General features: G+C 45.5%; 2 protein-coding genes across 4 annotated transcripts in view; one reads left to right on the plus strand and one right to left on the minus strand.

The window, feature by feature from the left end:
• HHAT (hedgehog acyltransferase) overlaps nucleotides 1-19,199 on the plus strand; it is a 221,125-nt gene that overhangs the window by 177,780 nt on the left and 24,146 nt on the right. Inside the window, exon 12 of one of the 2 annotated variants that reach the window (XR_013959496.1) lies at nucleotides 8,450-9,298. Coding sequence is in view for 1 of the 2 variants with exons in the window: in XM_080649230.1 (XP_080505356.1) it covers nucleotides 8,450-8,541 (92 nt within the window). In the remaining variant the exon portion in view is untranslated. Of the gene's footprint in view, nucleotides 1-8,449; nucleotides 9,424-19,199 lie in introns of those variants that run through there. The other variant, XM_080649230.1, reaches the window with a different exon arrangement.
• KCNH1 (potassium voltage-gated channel subfamily H member 1) overlaps nucleotides 17,918-19,199 on the minus strand; it is a 260,944-nt gene continuing 259,662 nt past the window's right edge. For both annotated transcript variants that reach the window (XM_080649229.1, XM_080649228.1), the window contains exon 11: nucleotides 17,918-18,898. In XM_080649229.1, the coding sequence (XP_080505355.1) occupies nucleotides 18,044-18,898 (855 nt within the window). In that variant the 3' untranslated portion in view covers nucleotides 17,918-18,043. The remainder of the gene's footprint in view (nucleotides 18,899-19,199) is intronic.

The following is a 19,199-nucleotide window of genomic DNA, read 5'->3' on the forward strand; positions in this document are numbered from 1 at the left end:
TTTGGTGCGATGGAAAATGGGATTGCTTTTTTAGTCTCTCTTTCTGTAAGTTCATTGTTGGTGTATAGAAATGCCATAGATTTCTTGGTGTTAATTTTGTATCCTGCTACATTGCCGAATTCATTTATTAAGTCTGTTAGTTTTTTGATGGAGTCTTTCGGGTTTTTTATGTACAATATCATGTCATCTGCAAATAAGGACAGCTTTACTTCTTCTTTTCCAATTTGGATGCCTTTTATTTCTTCTTCTTGTCTAATTGCAGTGGCTAATACTTCCAGTACTATGTCAAACAGGAGTGGTGAGAGTGGGCATCCCTGTCTTGTTCCTGTTCTTAGGGGAAATGGTTTTAGTTTTTGCCCATTGAGTATGATGTTAGCTGTGGGTTTATCATATATAGCTTTTATGATGTTGAGGTATGATCCTTCTATTCCCACCTTGTTGAGAGTTTTTATCAAGAAAGGGTGTTGGATTTTGTCAAATGCTTTTTCTGCATCAATTGATATGACTATGTGATTTTTATCTCTCAATTTGTTTATGTGATGTATCACATTTATTGATTTGCGGATATTGAACCATCCTTGCATTCCTGGGATAAATCCTACTTGGTCATGGTGTATGATCTTTCTGATGTACTGCTGGATCCTATTTGCTAGAATTTTATTGAGGATTTTGGCATCTACATTCATGAGAGATATTGGCCTGTAATTCTCCTTCATTATGTTGTCTTTATCTGGTTTTTGTATTAGGGTGATGCTGGCTTCATAGAAGGAGCTGGGAAGTGTTCCTTCCTCTTGAATTTTTTGGAATAGTCTGAGGAGGATAGGTTTTAGTTCTTCCTTGAATGTTTGGTAGAACTCTCCTGTGAAGCCGTCTGGCCCCGGGCTTTTGTTTGCCGGAAGCTCTTTGATGACTGCTTCAATTTCTTCCATAGTTACTGGCATGTTGAGCTGTTTAGATTCTTCCTGATTGAGTTTTGGAAGGTTATATTTTTCTAGGAATATGTCCATTTCCTCCAGGTTGTCCAGTTTGTTGGAATAGAGTTGTTCGTAGTAATTTTTAACAATCCTTTGTATTTCGGCGGGATCTGTTGTTATTTCACCTCTTTCATTTCTGATCTTGTTTATTTGGGTCCTCTCCCTTTGCTTCTTGGTGAGCCTGGCTAGAGGTTCATCAATCTTGTTTATCCTTTCAAAGAACCAGCTCTTGGTTTTGTTGATCTTTTGTATTGTTTCTTTGGTCTCTATGTCGTTTATCTGTGCTCTGATCTTTATTATTTCCTTCCTTCTACTTACACTGGGCTTTTCTTGTTGCTCTTTTTCTAACTCTTTGAGTTGTTGGGTTAGGTAATTTATTACCCCTGTTTCTTGTTTTTTGCAGTAGGCTTGTAGAGCTATGAACTTCCCTCTCAAGACTGCTTTCGCTGTGTCCCATAGATTTTGGATTGTAGTGTTTTCATTGTCATTTGTTGTCATGATGTTTTTTATTTCTTCTTTGATCTCTCTGGTAACCCAGTCATGGTTTAATAGCATGCTGTTTAGTCTCCATGTGTTTGATTTCTTTGGGTTGTTTTTATTGTAGTTGATTTCCAGTTTTATGCCACTGTGGTCTGAGAAGATGCTTGATATGATTTCTATCTTCTTGAATTTGAAGAGACTTTGCCTATGTCCCAACATATGGTCTATCTTTGAAAATGACCCATGTGCACTTGAGAAGAATGTATATTCTGTGGCTTTGGGGTGAAATGTTCTGAAGATGTCAATTAATTCCATCTGGTCTAGTGAGTCATTTAGGATTGATGTTTCTTTGCTGATGTTTTGTTTAGAGGATTTGTCCAATGGTGATAGTGGGGTATTAAAGTCTCCTACTATGATTGTATTGCTGTCAATGTCTCCCTTAATATCCTCCAGGAGTTTTTTTATGTATTTGGGTGCTCCTGTATTGGGTGCATATATGTTTACCAGAGTTATTTCTTCTTGTTGGATTGCTCCCTTTAGTATTATGAAATGGCCTTCCTTATCTCTTGTTATGTCCTTCAGTTTGAGATCTAATTTGTCAGAAATAAGTATTGCTACCCCAGCTTTTTTTTCAGTTCCATTTGCCTGGAAAACCTTTTTCCATCCCTTCACCCTCAGTCTGTGTGCGTCTTTTTTTCTGAGGTGGGTTTCTTGTAGACAGCAGATATATGGGTCGTGTTTTCTTATCCAATCTGTTACCCTATGTCTTTTGATTGGGGCATTTAATCCATTTACATTTAAAGTTATTATTGATAGGTACTTATTTGTCGCCATTCCTATTCTTTACCCCTGTGTTACTTCTTCGCTTCCTGTTTCTTTCTTTCTTTCTTTTTTTTTTTACAGTAGACCCTTTAGCATTTCTTGCATTGCTGGTTTGGTGGTAATAAATTCCCTTAGTCCTTTTTTGTCTGTGAAGCTCCTGATTTCACCTTCAATTTTGATTGACAGCCTTGCTGGGTACAGTATTCTTGGATTCAGCCCCTTCCTTTGCATGACTTTGTATATTTCATTCCATTCCCTTCTGGCCTGATGAGTTTCTGTTGAGAAATCAGTTGCTAGTCTGATGGGGGTTCCTTTGTATGTAACTTTCTGTCTCTCTCTTGCTGCTTTTAAGATTCTTACTTTGTCGTTGGTGTTTGCCAATTTAATTATAATGTGCCTTGGCGTCGGTCTTTTGGGGTTCATTTTGCTTGGGACTCTGTGAGCTTCTTGGATTTGTGTGGGTTTTTTCTTCCCTATATCTGGGAAATTTTCTGTCATTATTTCTTCAAAGAGGTTTTCTATTCCTTGCTCAGCTTCCTTTCCTTCTGGAACCCCTATTATGCGGATGTTGTTTTGTTTCGTGTTGTCCCAAAGTTCCCTTAGACTCTCCTCCTGCCTTTTAATTTTTTTTTCTAGAAGTTGCTTTTCTTGGGTATTTTTTTCCATCTTGTCTTCTAGCTCACTGATGCGGTCCTCTGCTTCTTCTAGTCTACTCTTGATGCTTTCTATTGAGTTCTTTACAGCAGCGATGTCATTTTTCATTTCTTCTTGGTTCTTCTTCATTTCCTCTTGGTTCTTGCTCATATTGTCGAATTTGTCTTCCATTCTTTTCAGCCACCTTATGACCATTTCTCTGAATTCTTTTTCTGGAAGGTTGCTTGCCTCCATTTCGTTTACTTCCTTTTCTGGTGATGCCTGCTTTTCTTTCATATGCGGGCTGCTTCTTTGTCTCCCCATGGTCTCTCTTCTCTGGGTGTCTGGTTATGTAGTTCTCTCTCTCCTGGGTTGATTTAAAGGCACAAAATACAGCACTACCAGGTACAACTCACAAGGCACTGAACAGAAATGTATTCACGATATTAATAACCTCCAATAAAGGTGACCACCAGAGAAAGGCAAATTAGGTGATAGGAGAGAAAGAAGAAGAGGAAAAAAGAAAGAAAGAAAGAAAAAAAGAAAAAAGGAGTGTGAAAATGAAATTGGGAAAAGGGAAAGTAAAGAGAAAAAAAAAAGTAAGAGAGACAAGAAAGTGACTAAGAGAGAAAGAGGAACAGACTATATATATTGGGGATAAAACTCCAATAGAACAATCACTAATCCCGGCAAATGCCAGCAACAAGTGCCTGGGGATTAATACAAACTACAACACCAACTAATATGGGTTGAGGCAAGGGAAAGCTGAAGCACAAAACAAACAAAAAAATAAACAAAAGAAGAATAAGCAAAACAATCTCACAAAAACAGCATAAAAATTGGATATAATCTACATTCAAGCAAACAACAACAAAAGGACAGAGAGAAGGACAAGTTTATGGATAGCTCAGACAGCGAAGGGAGAGGTGTATGTGGACTTGGAGCAGGGGATTAGAGATTAGATATGTAAGTAGGGTGAAATTTTAACAAGGGGTAAACAGAAAGAATAGGGAAAATCTAAAGCAGTAAAAGGGTAAGACAAACAGGACACTGAAAAGGGGGAGGTTAGGAAGAGAGTGATGGCCTAAAGGTAGAGTTGAGATAGAGTAAAACGATGCTAAAGGAAAGATAAAAAATAGAATGTAGAACCCTAATCCCAAAATAAAATGAAGAGAAAATAAAATGACACTTTAAAAAAAAAAGATAAAATAGCAGTAGTAATAATACGGATTGAAAATAAAAATGTAATCATTAAAAAGGTAAAATCAAGTGATGAAAAAAGAAAAAAAAAGTTTCTTGATTAAAGGATGCAAAAAATGAAAATAAAAAAAAATAAAAAAATAAAAAAATAAAAGGTAAAAATAAAATGTGAAGTAGTGAAGGTCATTCACTTCCTCTGTTTTTCTGTTTGGCACGCCTGTTTCTCAGTCCAGACAGTATTGCAGTTCCCTGCGATCCACTGCTCTTCGGTGTTGTAAGCCAGTCCTGATTTTAAGCAGGCGGTGTGTCTTAATTTCTCGTATTCCTTTATTTTTGATTACGCAAGAGTCAATTTGTGATTCAGCCCCTGGGTGGCAGTGTTTCTGGATTGACTTCCGGGTCTATCTATGGCCTCTCTAGGCAGTGTTAGAGCCTTTTTTCTCTGTGGCACTGCCACCGGCCTGTGGGCGTGGTCTGCCTCAGAGCTGACTCTCTGATGGTCACTCCCCGCTCCGATCCCCAGGTTCCAGAAAAACAACTTTCCCCTGCAGTCTCCCAGGGTGTCCCCAACTGGGTGATCCTATGTATTGGGCTTAGTAATCAGAAGCAAGGATTTGAAGAGGAAAAAGCCCAAGTGTGCGAACTCCAGGACTGCGAGTAAACCCAGGCACAAAGGGAGCGCACGGGCTGCGCGTAAGTCTGGACAGCCTGAAATTCTTAGGGTGTCCCTGCACTTCAGATCAAAATGGGTTGCTTTTTAGAGTGCCCTTCTCTTAGCAGCTCTGAGGACCCCTTTCCACAATCACAGATCACGCCAGCCCCTACAGCCACGGATTTTTCTAGGCACAGACTTCCCTGGTCCTCCAGCTCCCGCAAAACGTGCGTTCCTCTCTCCCGCCGGGACCAGAGACCTCACCTTATCCCAGGCGAAATCTGACCTTTCCGTGGTGGAGTGTAGAGCTCCTCTGAACCCGTGTGCTTGCGCCAGTTGGGGAGCGTTGTTCTGGGGCTCGCAGCTGTTCCTGGGGTGCCGCAGTTGTGGATTCTCAGGCTTCAGATAAGCTCCACTTTCCGGATCAAGATGGCGCAGACTCCGCGTCCAAGCCCGCAGCTCCGGGAGGGGACCCAGCCGCAGTTGGTGCTGCCAGGTCAGGGGAACCCCGTTCAGCAGTCCCCCACCTCCTTCTGGAATTCAGCTGTCTCCCAACCAGCCAACAAACACTCCTTGTGCGTCCCTCAGCTGTTCTTTCTTTCTGCTCCGGGACAAGGCTCGGAACACGTCTGTCTATTCCGCCGCCATTATTCCCTCATCTCCTTCCTGCATCTTTTATTTGAATACTTTGGGCCATATATGTCCTAGGACCGTGGTTGGCAAACTGCGGCTCGCGAGCCACGTGCGACTCTTTGGCCCCTTGAGTGTGGCTCTTCCACAAAATACCACGGCCTGGGCAAGTCTATTTTGAAGAAGTGGCATTAGAAGAAGTTTAAGTTTAAAAAATTTGGCTCTCAAAAGAAATTTCAATTGTTGTACTGTTGATACTTGGCTCTGTTGACTAATGAGTTTGCCCACCACTCTCCTAGGACATAGTAGCATACCATAAACCTGTGATTTGCTAGTGTTCTGTTATCTTTAAGCAATTCTTTTTACAACTTTATCGAGAAATTCATTTAAGGTATTTTCCAGATGTGTATACCCTTGAAAACATTCCCGTAATCAAGGTACAAACCATTTTCACCATCCCCAAGGATTCCTAGTGGCCCTTTGTCATTTAGCCCTCCTCCTGCTCCAGCCCCAGGCAGCCACTCATGTGCTTTTGTTACTATAAATCAATTTGAATTTTACATAAATGGAGTAATACAGTCTGTATTATTTTGTCAATGGCTTTTTTCACTCAGCATAATTTTTTTATTGCAGTAAATGATATATAACATAAAACTTACCATCTTAACCATTTTTAAGTGTACAAGAGTGGTATTCAGCATATTCCTATTGTTGTGCAACAATCACCACCATCCATCTCCAGAACATTTTTCATCTTGCAAAACCGAAACTCTGTACCCGTTAACCCCAGCGCCTGGCAACCACCATTCTACTTTCTGTGTCTATGAACTCGATAGGTACCTGGTGTAAGTGGAAATCACACAGTATTTGTTCATTTGTGACTGGCTTATTTCATTGGGCCTAATGTCTTCAAGGTTCACCATATTGTAGCATACGTCAGAATTTCCTTTTTAAGGCTGGAAATATGCCATTATATCCCATTTTGTTGATTCATTCACCTGTCCATGGACACTTGGGTTACTTCCATCTTTGGCTATTGTAAGTAATGCTGTTGTGAACAAGGGTGTACAAATATCTCTTCTGGTCATTCCTTTCCATTTTTGGGGGTGTATGTGTATGTAGCAAAGCTATGTTTGATTTTTCGAGAAACCTCCATATGGTTTCCCATGGTGGCTGTACCATTTTACAACGTTACATTTTAGACAAAGTTTTTTGTTAAACCCACTTCTTGTTCTGATTATCCCTTCACTTCTCAGAAAACCTTTGACCCCTCATGGCCCTGCATGATGATCATCTTTTCCTTCACTATCCGCAGCCCCTGCCTTCCCAGTCCCTTCAGACTGAAGGAATTGCTCAGAGAATTGCTTAGCCATAGTAACCCCGAGTAAAATGACACTGCTCACTTTCTATTAGCTGTAGCCATTTCGCTCTGTGTTCTACCCGTTTCCCATTAGCTGTAGTTATTATATACCTCACCAATGGCTTATTAACAGCTAGAGGCCTGGTGAACGAAATTCGTGCACTTGGGGTAGGGGGAGTTCCTCAGCCTGGCCTGTGCCCTCTCGCAGTCCGGGAGCCCTAAGCGAGAGCGGGCTTAAGCTGTCAGTCAGACATCCTTAGCGCTGCCGCCGAGGCTGGAGAGGCTCCTGCCACCACCACCGCGCTCACCAGCCATGAGCCCGGCTCAGGGCTTCTGGCTGAGCCGCGCTCCCCCTGTGGGAGTGCACTGACCACCAGGGGGCAGCTCCTGCATTGAGCATCTGCTCCTTGGTGGTCAGTGCCCGTCATAGCAACCGCAGTTGATTTGCATATTAGCCTTTTATTATATAGGATTATATAGGATATCATGGTACCACCACCTATATCTTATTACTCCATCTATGATACCATCTGCATAGCAGGAAGAGCGCCTGCCTCCTCCCTCTTCCTACCCTGCCCCCTCCCTGCCTGCTCCTCCCTGTGTGGTAGCCACATCACATGATCCCTGTTCCTTGGAGGGCCTGTAATGTTCACACTTCAGATGGTCTCTCTGGTAGCTCATCCCTGGCCCTTTCCATCTAACAAATTCTTATCATCCCACATGGTGCAGTTTAATTGTGCTCTGTACATGTCATTATCTAGCACATATCACATGACTCGTAAATCCAAGTTGTGTGTGTCTTTTCCAAGCTAGAGTGGAGCACCTCTGAGGAAGGACTAGATCTTCCTTTTTTGGCATCTGGTATCCTCCATAGCACCTCTGGCTCCCCAAAGCCCCCACTAAGGGTTTTAATAAGTAAAACATGTAGAAGACATGAAGATCATTAAGCAACAAATACTCAGCAGAAGGAGCTGTTAATTAAAAGGAGAAAGAAAAGAACATTAGATATTCTAAGACAAGTACTTGTAGAATGAACCATTAAAAGGTGTGAGTTTTGAAAGCAAATGTTTAATTTAGGCTCTCCTGTGTGCTTACCGATGGCACGCAATTCAAAATAATGGTCAATCTCTATTTTGAGATTTACTATGGGTCTCATGGACTGTTGTTCTTTTAAACATTTTTTTAAAATTTTTTATTGATTTCAGAAAGAAAGGGAGAGGGAGATAGAAACATCAATGATGAGAGAGAATCACTGATTGGCTGCTTCCCGCATGCCCTCTGCTGGTGATTGAGCCTGCAACCTGGAAATGTGCCCTCACATTTCCAGGGGAAATGAACCTTGACCTCCTGGTTCATATGTTGATGCTTAGCCACTGAGCCACACCAGCAGGGCCTGTTGTTCTTTTTTTATTATTAACTGCTTTGGTTTTCTAAATACGTGTTCTTTAAAAGCTTGTCCTATTTCTAAACACGATTTGCATTTGTGATAGCACACCTCTCATTTCATGCTGACCCCAGTGGGAATGTAAGGTTCAACTTGCTGGCATTCCGTTCAGAGCAGACTTTGCAGGAGGCATGTGTCTTAATGGGTAAACCGAGGCCTATGCTGTTTGTTGGGTTGGAGGATAATTTGCGTCTGTGGGAAGTCCCACCCCAGGCATTTCTAACTGCTCTTGCATCTCTGTCCTCCCCCTGCAGGCTGGCCGTGGGTGACCCTCTCTGTCCTGGGATTCCTGTACTGCTACTCCCACGTGGGCATTGCCTGGGCCCAGACCTACTCCATGAACTAATGCCGCCGGGCCCAGGCCAGCCCTTGCTGTCGGCTTCCAATGCAAATGGTGCTTCTCCCTGACCTCACGCCCCAAGATGACCTCCAGGGGAGCAGTGCTTGATCTGCTCTTTGGTTGAAGTTACTTCACTCCAACACCGGAAGCGTGAGACTCTGAACAACCAGAGAGTCTTCTAACTTTGGGAACATAGAGATCGTCTCCCCCACCATCATCTTCCCATTGGGTGAGCTGGGTCCAGAGCAGTACATTGTCTCGCATCATGACACAGTGGTCCCAGTCCCAAGGCCCTTTGGGTTCTTCTCCTTCACCAAGAATTAAATGCAGTGGACATTTCCTGGCTGAGACACAGGAATCCTGACTAGTGACAGGCCCGTCCTCCACTGGCCAGTATTTCTGAAACGTTTTGGTGACATTTACATGACCCTGCCCCATGTCCTGCAGTGTGGTCTCTGGAACTGGCGCTGGGGTTTGAGCTACACCTTCCCCTCCTCTTCAGGGAGGCGACAGTCACAGCTGTGTTTCTAATCACCCAGTAGACAGAATATGCTCTGTCACGTTCCAAGGAGTCGGTACCCAAGGAAACCTGCTATTTGAACTTCATCAGGGCGATCTCCACTTGGTGGCTTGTTCCCCAGATTTGCAGAGAAGTATAAACAGGCAGTGCCTCTACCCGACAGTGAATCATTCCACATGGAGAAGCAGCATTTCAGAGCCAGGGAATAGCGTATCCGCGGTGCTACCAGGCAAGTTACAAAGGGTAAGGATGGCTTCCCGTGGTCTCTCCTCTCTCCACGCCAGTCCCAGCGTCATCTCCCCACTTAGCAGTTTACATTCGTGGTTTACTCTGTTTCGTTTAAAATAAAATGGAGCTTTTTCTATCACATAGATAAGTCACTTTTTTGTAGAATTGTTTAAGAACAGGGGTGGGGAACGTCCGGCCCACAGTCCATATAAGGCCCTCGAAATCATTTGGTCTGGCCCTGCCAGGGCATTAGGGGTCAGTTAATTAAATGTTTGACCAAATATAGCAGGCTAATTTTTAAGTTGATAATTTTGTATGGTCTTTGGCAGAAGAAAGGTTCCCCACCCCGGTTTAGAATATTTTTTGAGGAAAATGTTTACAATCTAAACATACTTATATAACTCTTAATTCTTCACTTCTCTGGCAAGATGCTGACAGGCTACTCATGGCTCTATGTGGTAGATCATTCAGAATGCTTCTGTTTGGCTTTGGATGTTTTTGAGAGGGCAGGGGGTGGGGCGGAAGGTAGTGGGGAAATGAACAAGCTTTTAAAATTTGGATCCATAGTGTACCCAATTATGGGAGAACGTCAAACATCTCGGGCACATGAATTAAACCCTCTTGAGGTTCACTTGGTCCTGGTCTGTGTCACACTGTCCCTGTGTACTGGCTGTGCTTATCAATTCACTGAGCTTTAAACTCCTGGCGTGCAGGACCAGTCATCTCGTGGCGTCCTTTCTTCCTAGCCACTCTGTTTGGAAGAGAGAGGGAGGGGCCAGATGTGGATGAGCTGAGGTGGGCAGCAGCAGAGGGAGAAGGCTAGGGGCCTAGGCAGCCAGGGCAGCAGCGGCCTCAGCAGCTGGCTTGGTACAGGAGGGGACAGGCAGGCAATCCCAAGGTGCTGGGTACTTTTAAGGAGGGCATCAGGCTGGGGAGGGAGCACTCAAATGAATACAGTAAAACTTCCTGGACTGATGCTGATTCGGGATTTGTGGTCAGACAGAGGGAGTTGGGCTGAAGTTTGCATGAAAGAAAATGGCTTTTTCCAAAGGGGGAAAAGGGGAGAGTGATGATGATTATAAGGAAGTGTATGTACATGTATAAGTAATAGGAAAGATTTTGAACTCTTCAGAGAGCCCATTTGTATTTAAAAAAAAAAAGTAGGCTTATTCATTCTTTATGTTGGAATATATTTGAAAGTAATAATCCTGAATTTGTTTTAAGCTATTACATGATTCAGAGTGGTTCTCAGGAGTGATTACTGTGTTTAGCTGTATATTTGAGGGCCAATTAACTGATATGTCAGTTATGCCGGACCAGTGTTTTCTTACTTAAGCTTCTTGTTATTCCGCAACTATCATATGAAAATGATAACATACCTCTCTTGGTGCAAGTGAACTAAAATCTTGGAGTTTCTTTAAACAAAAGACTTGAGGTGCCTGGTCAGACATTAGTTTCAGCTGAGGAGTATCTGGCCAGTCACATTTCAGAGTCGTCAGCCCTGGCAACTTCAGGCATTGGCTGGGAAACAGCTAGACAAGGCTTCAAGGTCACCCCAGGACCCTTTGACCCCAACCTCACAAAAGCCAAAGCGCTCCAAGCACGATTGCCAAGACCATCCCCAAGGAGGCAAGCAAGACATCTGAAGGACAGCCAGATCGTCAATCATTTTGAATAATTCTTGGAGCCACACAAGAGACTTAAGTAGCGTATTATTTCTTCAGATTAGTTTGTTTGAAGTGATAGCAGAAAAAACTTTATTAAAGACTGCAGACCTAGAAAATAAATCGATCATAATGATTTTATAATGATCTATATGTTGGGAGAATAGTAATTTAGTGGGAGGGGGTTCCCCTTAAAGAAATTGATATTGCTTACCTGCTTATTTAAAACAATGACTAAGTATGAGAACTGAACCATAATGTAATGAGCTTGTTTTCTGGCACATGGATCCATTCAGTAGGGCCACTACTGACAAGCAGCTTATCCTAGCGGTGCGGCCTCTCTCAGCATGTCAAGAAACCTTGCTGAGGCCTTTTCTTTTTTTAAAATACGTTTTTATTGATTTTTAGAGAGAGGGGAATAGAGAGATGAAAATATCGATGAGAGAGAAACATTGATTGGCTGCCTCCTGCATGCCCCTTACGGGGGATGAGCTGCAACCTGGGCCTGTACCCTGACCAGGAATCAAACCAGTGACCTCTTGGTTCACGGGTCGATGCTCAGCCACTGAGCCACACTGTCCAGGCTCTGGGGCCTTTCTTTTGACTAATTATAAAAATCATATAAACGGAGTTGTTTTTTTTTCTCCGTTGAGGACATCTAAAGAATGTAAAGTTTACTGCTTTATTAGGGGAGATCTTTGGCACGAATACCAATCATTTGAAATTTTAAGCAATATAACCTTTAAATTATTTTTATTATGTTTTTGCAATTTAATTAAGTAACAGGGTGAGGGGAAGAGTGTCATTAAAAATACCGGATTCATTCTGTGGCCATATGAGATCAGGCAGAGGCCTGAATTCGGCTTGCAGATCACAGAGGGCTCACCCCTGAAAGTTGTACTGTCTATGAAAAGAAAGGTGCCCCTGTTGAAATGTGGTCCATTGGTATTAAGTAGGAACTCAGGTTGGCAGTATTGTGGAGAATCTTGCCCTGAGCAGGAAGCCATACCTATTACAACCAGAGCGGAACAGAAACAGTGCTGACGGAGGACTAATTTAGGGCCAAGCAGTCCTCTACCCTCGTAGCTTCTGAGAACATCAGTGAATTACAGCACAGATCAGACTCGTTCTGTCAACCTGTCCACACCAAATCATTCTGAAAAGATTTAGATGTGGTTTCTTTTTACACTATATTTTAAAAGGCAGGATAGCATTCATGTATCTTATACAAATTTCAATCCAAATTGTTCAAAGTAAAAAAGTACATTTCTCTGTGGAGGTCAGTTTCAGATAAGTGTTAAGTCAGTATGTTGTGCCATCATTTTCCAGTGACACAGGTTTTGAAGACATCTCTGTAACTGATAGAACAGACACAGCTCTACTTCAAGGTCATATTGCAAAGCACCTTAACAACTGTTCACTTTGACACACAATCTTGGTGCCTCTAGATTATTTTTTTAATCCTCACCCAAGGGTATTTTCCCCCCTTGATTTTTTTAGAGCGAGTGGAAGGGAGAGGGAGAGACAAAGAGAGAGAAACATCGATGAGAGAGAGACACATCGATTGGTTGCCTCCCACACACACACACCAGGGATGAAGCCTCTAACCACTGAGAAACCTGGCTAGGACTCTAGAATTTTAAGTTCTCAAACCCACAATTGTAGGTGCCTCCAAATAGAGCTTCCCAAGCTCTCAAAAAGGAATAGGAAGTACCATTCTTGTTCTGTCATTTTAGGTAAGAACACCCAATTGAAATTATATAAGGAAAGGCAAAAGTGTCATGTATAAAATAGTTTATTACCATAATAAATAAAATTAAACATTTTTTTACAAATATCATTTGTGCTTGTTTAAAAATGTTGAGAAGGGAATATCATCAATGGAGGGACCCAAATGTTCCTCTTAACATTCCCAAGTTGCAGACATACAAGGGAGTTCCTGGCAGCATCCTCCACCTGCCACAAAAATAATATCGGCTCATTTGCACTTGTGTTTATTCATGCTCATTTGGACAAAGTGACAGATGCCAAGGAAAAAGAAAACCCAATGAAGGATTTGGCAGGACTCAATGGAAAGAGTGTTAATATAGGTGAAGCCCCAGGATGACAAACTGCCCATGAGTAGGTGTCCTTGCAGTGTTGGCAGAATGTCGGATGGGGACAATCCAACTGATGCAGAAATACAGCGTCTGAATATTAAGGGAATACATTCATTAGGGGCGTTTGAATCTTTCTTAACACAAAGGTAGTTCATATCCTGATACAAGATCCGTGAGCTTCTCATTGTACAACTAATGGATCCAGAAGTCACAGAGAAAGAGACAATGGCTCTAGGAAGAGTTTGATGGCGGGCCAGGAGGGCCTCCACCGGTCCGGCACCTGCAGGTTATTCAAGTCCAGTTCTAGAGGTTCCAGAATGAGTCTGAGAAGCTCGCGTGAAGAAGTTTCATGTGAAACTAAGCTTCAGGCAAATTCACATTGAACTTCGGGGGATGGAAATGAAAACTTCTCCACACGAACATCTTGGTTCTCAAGAAAATGGTGATTTCTCTGACGGCTGCCATTGGTGCTGAGAGAACACTGAAATCTCCTCCAGTTGGAGGGCACAAGAGCTGGTGAAGGTAATTTTCACTGAAGCGAGCGAGAAGACAGTACAATGATTTACACAGAAGAGAGGCTGTCCGGGGCCTAGTGGGCCCTCAGTGGGCCTCCTGTTTAAGCAACGCTATGTGAGGGGGGAAGAGAGGGGAAAGAGTGTTGGCAGCTCCAGTAGAGTTGGAGTTCCATTCAAGGGTCTTAAGGCTAAACGTCTTTATTGCACTTCATCAAATGCACTTCAATTTGCATCTCCACCAGGGCTCCCAAGATTTCCCAGAAGGTGCACAAGGGGAGGCAAGGTTCTTCCTACACCTGGTATTCCTAAGGCATTCAGGTAGTCCCCACACAGACTTGGACAAAAGGCTGACATTGGCTTTGTCGACCTGAATAAGGCAAGTTCAAAACTGCCAAAGAAGATGAGTTCTCAGGAATGGCCGAGAAACTGCCATTTAGGACTCGCCTGTAGTTTGCTACTGTTTGCTTGTCCCGAATTGCAACTCCTCTGTTATTCCCAAATTCATCTTTTTTTTTTTTGACAATTTTGAGCTTGCCTGTTTATTTAGGTCACATTCCTTGGTGTCAGAAGTGGGACCCAAAAGAAATGACCTGCAAAGGACAATGACCCTTGCAATTCCTTCAGAATAGAGGGAGGTACCCTAATGAGCCCCTCTGTGCTCATAGCTTCTGTGAGTCTCCTTCACTTCCGGTTTGGGGAGTCTTCTCTGGGATTCTGAGCTCCCTCTCCCACTTTATTCAGAACCTGTTTAAATGCTTCATTCTTTCCGCATGAGTGGTCATTCTACTCCTTTGTTTTCTTGTTAGAAGTGCACTAGAATTTGGGTATAAATTACTTTGGAATTTTCGAGAGCAAAAATTAAAAATATCAATGGTCATGGGTCCAGCAAATAAATCTTACCAGAGTTCTCACCACCTCCTTGTGAGAGTTTTGGTCTTGGAAGTAAAAGACTCAGAGAGGATAAATTGGTGACAGAAAGGCCAGACTGACATCAGGTTGTCTGCCAACAGCCAGGAAAATTTCTGTGAAATGAGGGACACCTGGGCCTGAGTGGAACAACTAGGGCAAAAGTCGTTCTCCAGGAGAACAAAAAACAAAACGTATCCGTGAAAGGCACACAGTCCTAGTAAAACAAAACAACTCCCAACCTGAAAGCGCCCCCTTCAGACTATTTAGGAATGTTTCTTTTGCTCTCAAGAATACCTCTGAGAAATGGGAGCCCAGCATCTGAATGCCCTAAGGATGGCCCTCCTTCAGGGACCCCAGCTGGCTTTATGTTAAAAGTTAGTTTTGATTCATGTGCATTTTTTTTTACTAAATGAAGCAACCTTACTGAAGATTATTTAGCACTTCAGTGGTCATTATGCAGAACTCTCAATCTCCCCAAACGTTTCTCAGGACTAGATTAGAAGATCATGGCAATAGAACTAAAGGATCTGAATGGGAAAGTGACTTTAATTGGTACTTAGAGGCTTCTAAACAGATTCAGGCCTCTTTACAAATACCATTTCTAAGTTAACTTAAGCTACTAAATGACTAAAAGGAGATTTAAAAGCCTCTGAGGCCTCTTACCTGGCAGCACCAACTGTGGCTTCCCCTAACCCTATTGCTCCACCTGCTCCATATCTGCCTTTGCCCTCTTCTAACCCCTTCCTTTAGCAGAATGCTCCTCTCCTCTAGTGCTAAAACATTACCCACTAACCCTCTTAAAACTCTCCCTTTTCAGGCCTTCGGAGGGTCATGGCATGGTTTACAGGGGGAGGTTCAGTCAGTGGGATGTGCAGCTCACCGTCCTTGCTGGGAACCCAGAGCAGTGTTCAGGCAAGCACAGGTGATTAGTACAAAGCAGCCTCCGACCAAGTGCATGTCATAAAAATGAAAGAAGAGAAGGTTTGGCTCATTTCAAAAATGCGCCATGCGCCTTCCCCCCCCCCCCCAACCCCCCCCCCCCCCCCCGAGAAAACAATTACAGCAAAATCCCTAGAACCCTTAAATGGAGAACAAAAGCATAGACAGACACGTGGTGCTCTGTCATGTGCCGTGGGCCCTGTGACCTCAAGATGAACAGGCCTGGCCTTCCAGTCAAGCCCAGTTTGAGTCCTAAGCGTCAACTCTAGGAGTACATTCATGAAGCTTTATTTTCCCCCAAACAAGTCTGGGCTTCAGAGCCTCAGGCATCAGCACCTTAGCCCCTCAGACCCAGATGGGGAGTCATTTCTGAATAGACATCGTGCCCCTCGGGCAGAGATGACGGGCAGGGGGTGGGCGGGAGCCTGGGGTGTGGGCAGGTGCTTCTGAAGCTGGATGCTAGTGATCAGGGCCTGGGCCTGCTTTAAATGCAGTGGGCCTGAACCTTTGGAGGCAGGTGAGGAGCATGTTTAAGGAAAGGCAAGCCAGAACGTTTCTGGGGAAGCTGACATGGGATTCTGGCTATTTTATAGCCTCTGCCCCAAGGACTCGTGGGCAGCTTCTCAAGTTAAAGAAACTGAGAGCCTGTGGCTTTACCCAGGATCACAAACCATCATGACTCGGCCTCAGGAAATGTCACTTCCTCTTCTCTCTAGGCTTCCATCTGAGGCTCTATCTAATAATTTCTCAGCCTCAGGAAGCCTGGGGCCACCCCGTAAGCCTCACGTGAGAGTGCGGGACCCCTGGGGAAGGTCCCTGGCCTTGACCTCCAGACTTGGCTCCCCAGGGCCGTCTTTGCCAACCCTGGGAGCCAGGAGAGGACAGTCCCACTCTGCCCAGACAACTGAGGGCCAAATCCTGAGTGGCGCCACAGCCACTGACTATCTCTGGTAGGGAAGGTCCTGACCTGTCAGGGTCCCCTCAGTCCCAGGGAAATCAGCGCTGGGGTCCAGGTTCTCTGCAGCAAGGCAATGCTGGGCACAGGTGCTAAGAGGGTTGCTGCAGTGTAGCAGGTGCAGAAGGCCAGGGCCCTGGGACTCCATGCTGTCACTCACAGGCCAGACCACCTGCATGTGACCTCACTCTCCCAGAGCTGAGTTCTTAGAGCTGAACTTCCAACCTTGCTTGTCAGTTTTTAAAGGTCCTGGTTCCTCTCTGCAGGGCAAACACCTAGGTGAGCCCCACTTTGCTTGGGAGGGAACTCTTCTCTTTCCTTTCCCAGACACCGATGACAGCAGCCCAACCACAGGAATGACCTGCCCCCAGGTCATAGGAAGCAATGGAGAGTCCCCGAGGACTGTGGCATAGGGTCTTGGATGGCCCACAGGCAGCCCCATGATCGTCATTCTGAGCTCGGACCTTCCCTACAGACCCTATGGCTCCATGGCCACCTCTCTCCCTCACCTCACAGAGACTTATGGAAAACCCACTGCGCCATTATCTTTTCCCAGCTCCGGGAGCAAGGACCATGATGGCCCTGCAGTCTTTTCAGAGTTCCTCTTGAAGTCCTACCGACTCTAGTAGGAGGTAAAGAGAGTAGCTTTAAAATAAGGCCAAGCCTGGCTCCTGCGTGTCCTATAATGACCCCATGCAGCGGACAAAATCCAGACTTCTGAAGGGCAATCCCAATGAGAATTACAATAGAAACATAGCACTTGCTACAATCATTTTTCTGAGGTTATGTGTGTCTGCTTGGCAAATGAAGCAACTCTGGGCTCATCACCCTTCCTGCTGATGTCCCATACCCTGAGGAATGCCACAGGAGCACGTGGGGAGACGTGGAGAAGGACAAGAAGCAAAGGGGCCTGGTGTGAGGCCAGTGGCATGAAGCAAGGCCACAATTCATCTGGGGCCTCCAGAGCCCCCCGACTCTGAACATCCTTAGGAGCCAGCTGCGGAGAATCCCTGGATCCCAAGGGCCCCTCTCCAGCTCTTACGCTTGGTCCACCTCTTTGGAGAAAGGAGCCTGAGGAGTCCCGGCTCTGTGTCTATGGGATGCACCCACAGCACCTCAGCTGCTTTTTGGCCTTAACCATTAGAGACAGAAAGTTGAAAGGCGCTCCCCTCCCTGTCCCTCAAACTCCCCTTGTCCCGAGCTCATTACAAACGACGACTGTAGGAAAATATACAGTGATGCCAGACACAGGCTGTACAAGGACAGGGAATGCTGGGAAATCCTGTGCCCACCACAGTCTTTGGGAACTGGGAGAAGGAGCAGACCTACGTGAGGGGTTCTCGGTGCTCCCCCACCAATGTCCAAATGGCTGCTGCTCTTTTCTGGTAGTTTTCATATTTTACTAATATCACGGCAGTAAAAAATTAAAAATGAAGGAAAACACCCTTTAGACTGCATGCCCCCTCTTTCGAAATTGTGCAAAGACAGTTCCGATGCACACTCCCCTTCCCACGCCTTGGACTGAAGGAGAGCGTGTGCCTAAGCAACGGGTCCCACTTTGGTTTTCTGTCAGGAAGAGCCTGCTTCGAGAGTTGTTGCTCATGTAGGTGTGCGTGGTGGGGGTGTTGCCTAGGGCAGGGGGGTCGGTTTTTGTCTCTGACTGTTGATGAACAGACCTCTCAGCTAGCGCCGAAAACGTCTCTCCCCGATTCTGGGGAGTGGGGCCCGGATATTTCAAACAGCTCCGGTGGGGACTGGGAGGACCTTCTGGAAGCTAATATCCTGAGTATCTCGGCCAGCTGTGTCTCGATGTGGGTCATCTTGGTGTGCAGGGCCTTGATGTCCTCCTTCAGCTCCAGCTTAGCCTCCAGGATGCTGGCCTGCAGCGTCTGCTCAGGGATGGGGTAGAAGGAGTGCTTGACCTCGGCCAAGATGGGGCTGCGGTCCTGGGGGCTCCTGGCCTCGCCCACGTTGTCCAGGCGCAGGTCACTCTTGGTGATGCCGCTATCACACGAGTCCGTCTTCTTCAGTGTGGCCTCCCCGGCCACCTTGGTCCTCTCAGGGAGCGTCTCCATGGACTCGGCCTTGGACACTTTGTTCCAGTCCTCGCCCTTCCCGCAGGCATCTCGGAAGCGGGCCCAGCCCTTGCGCTTGGCACAGTCGCCGGCCTTGGCGCCCAGGCATTCGGACCCTGGCGCGTGCAGCTTGGCGAGGTCCGGCACCCCCGCCCCTGGGGGGCAGGTCTGGAGGGACACGGGCGTGGCGGGGCTCTCGCGCACCGTGACCACGCTGGCCTTCACCAGGCTGTGGTTGGCCGAGGCATGCTCCACCAGGACACTGCCCTTCTCCACGTCCAGGTCATCCAGGTCCCGGCCCCCCCTCTCGGCCGCCAGCCTGGCCTCTTTCTGCTGCCGGAACCTCTGGAAGAGTCTCCGGACAGGATGGTCCGGGGGCAGGATCAGGGGGGCCTCATTCTTCCTTTTCATGCGCTCTTCCTCTTCCCGCTTCACGTCGCTGATCTTCCGGAACACAATCTGGGGAGAGACAAAACGACACGTGTGATGATGGGCCACGTGGTCCCTTTGCGGGTCACAGCTCTGGCTGCCAGCCTGCCCCCACGGGCAAGGCTCCCAGCCCCTCACATCCCTGCCAAGACCTTCTGGGCTTTGGTTGGTGACTACCTTCATTTGCCTTTTCCTAAACTCTTGGCTTCCCAACAGCAAGAAATGGACTCTTATTGTGTCCTCTTCAAGAGGGGTTCTGTTCTTTGTAAGCCGCAGTTCCCAAACAAGATGCCAGCTGTTTACATCTTTATCCTATTACCTCTGAAAGCTC

The sequence above is a fragment of the Plecotus auritus genome (assembly GCF_963455305.1).
Source record: "Plecotus auritus genome assembly, chromosome: 12".
Taxonomy (NCBI): Eukaryota; Metazoa; Chordata; class Mammalia; order Chiroptera; family Vespertilionidae; genus Plecotus; species Plecotus auritus.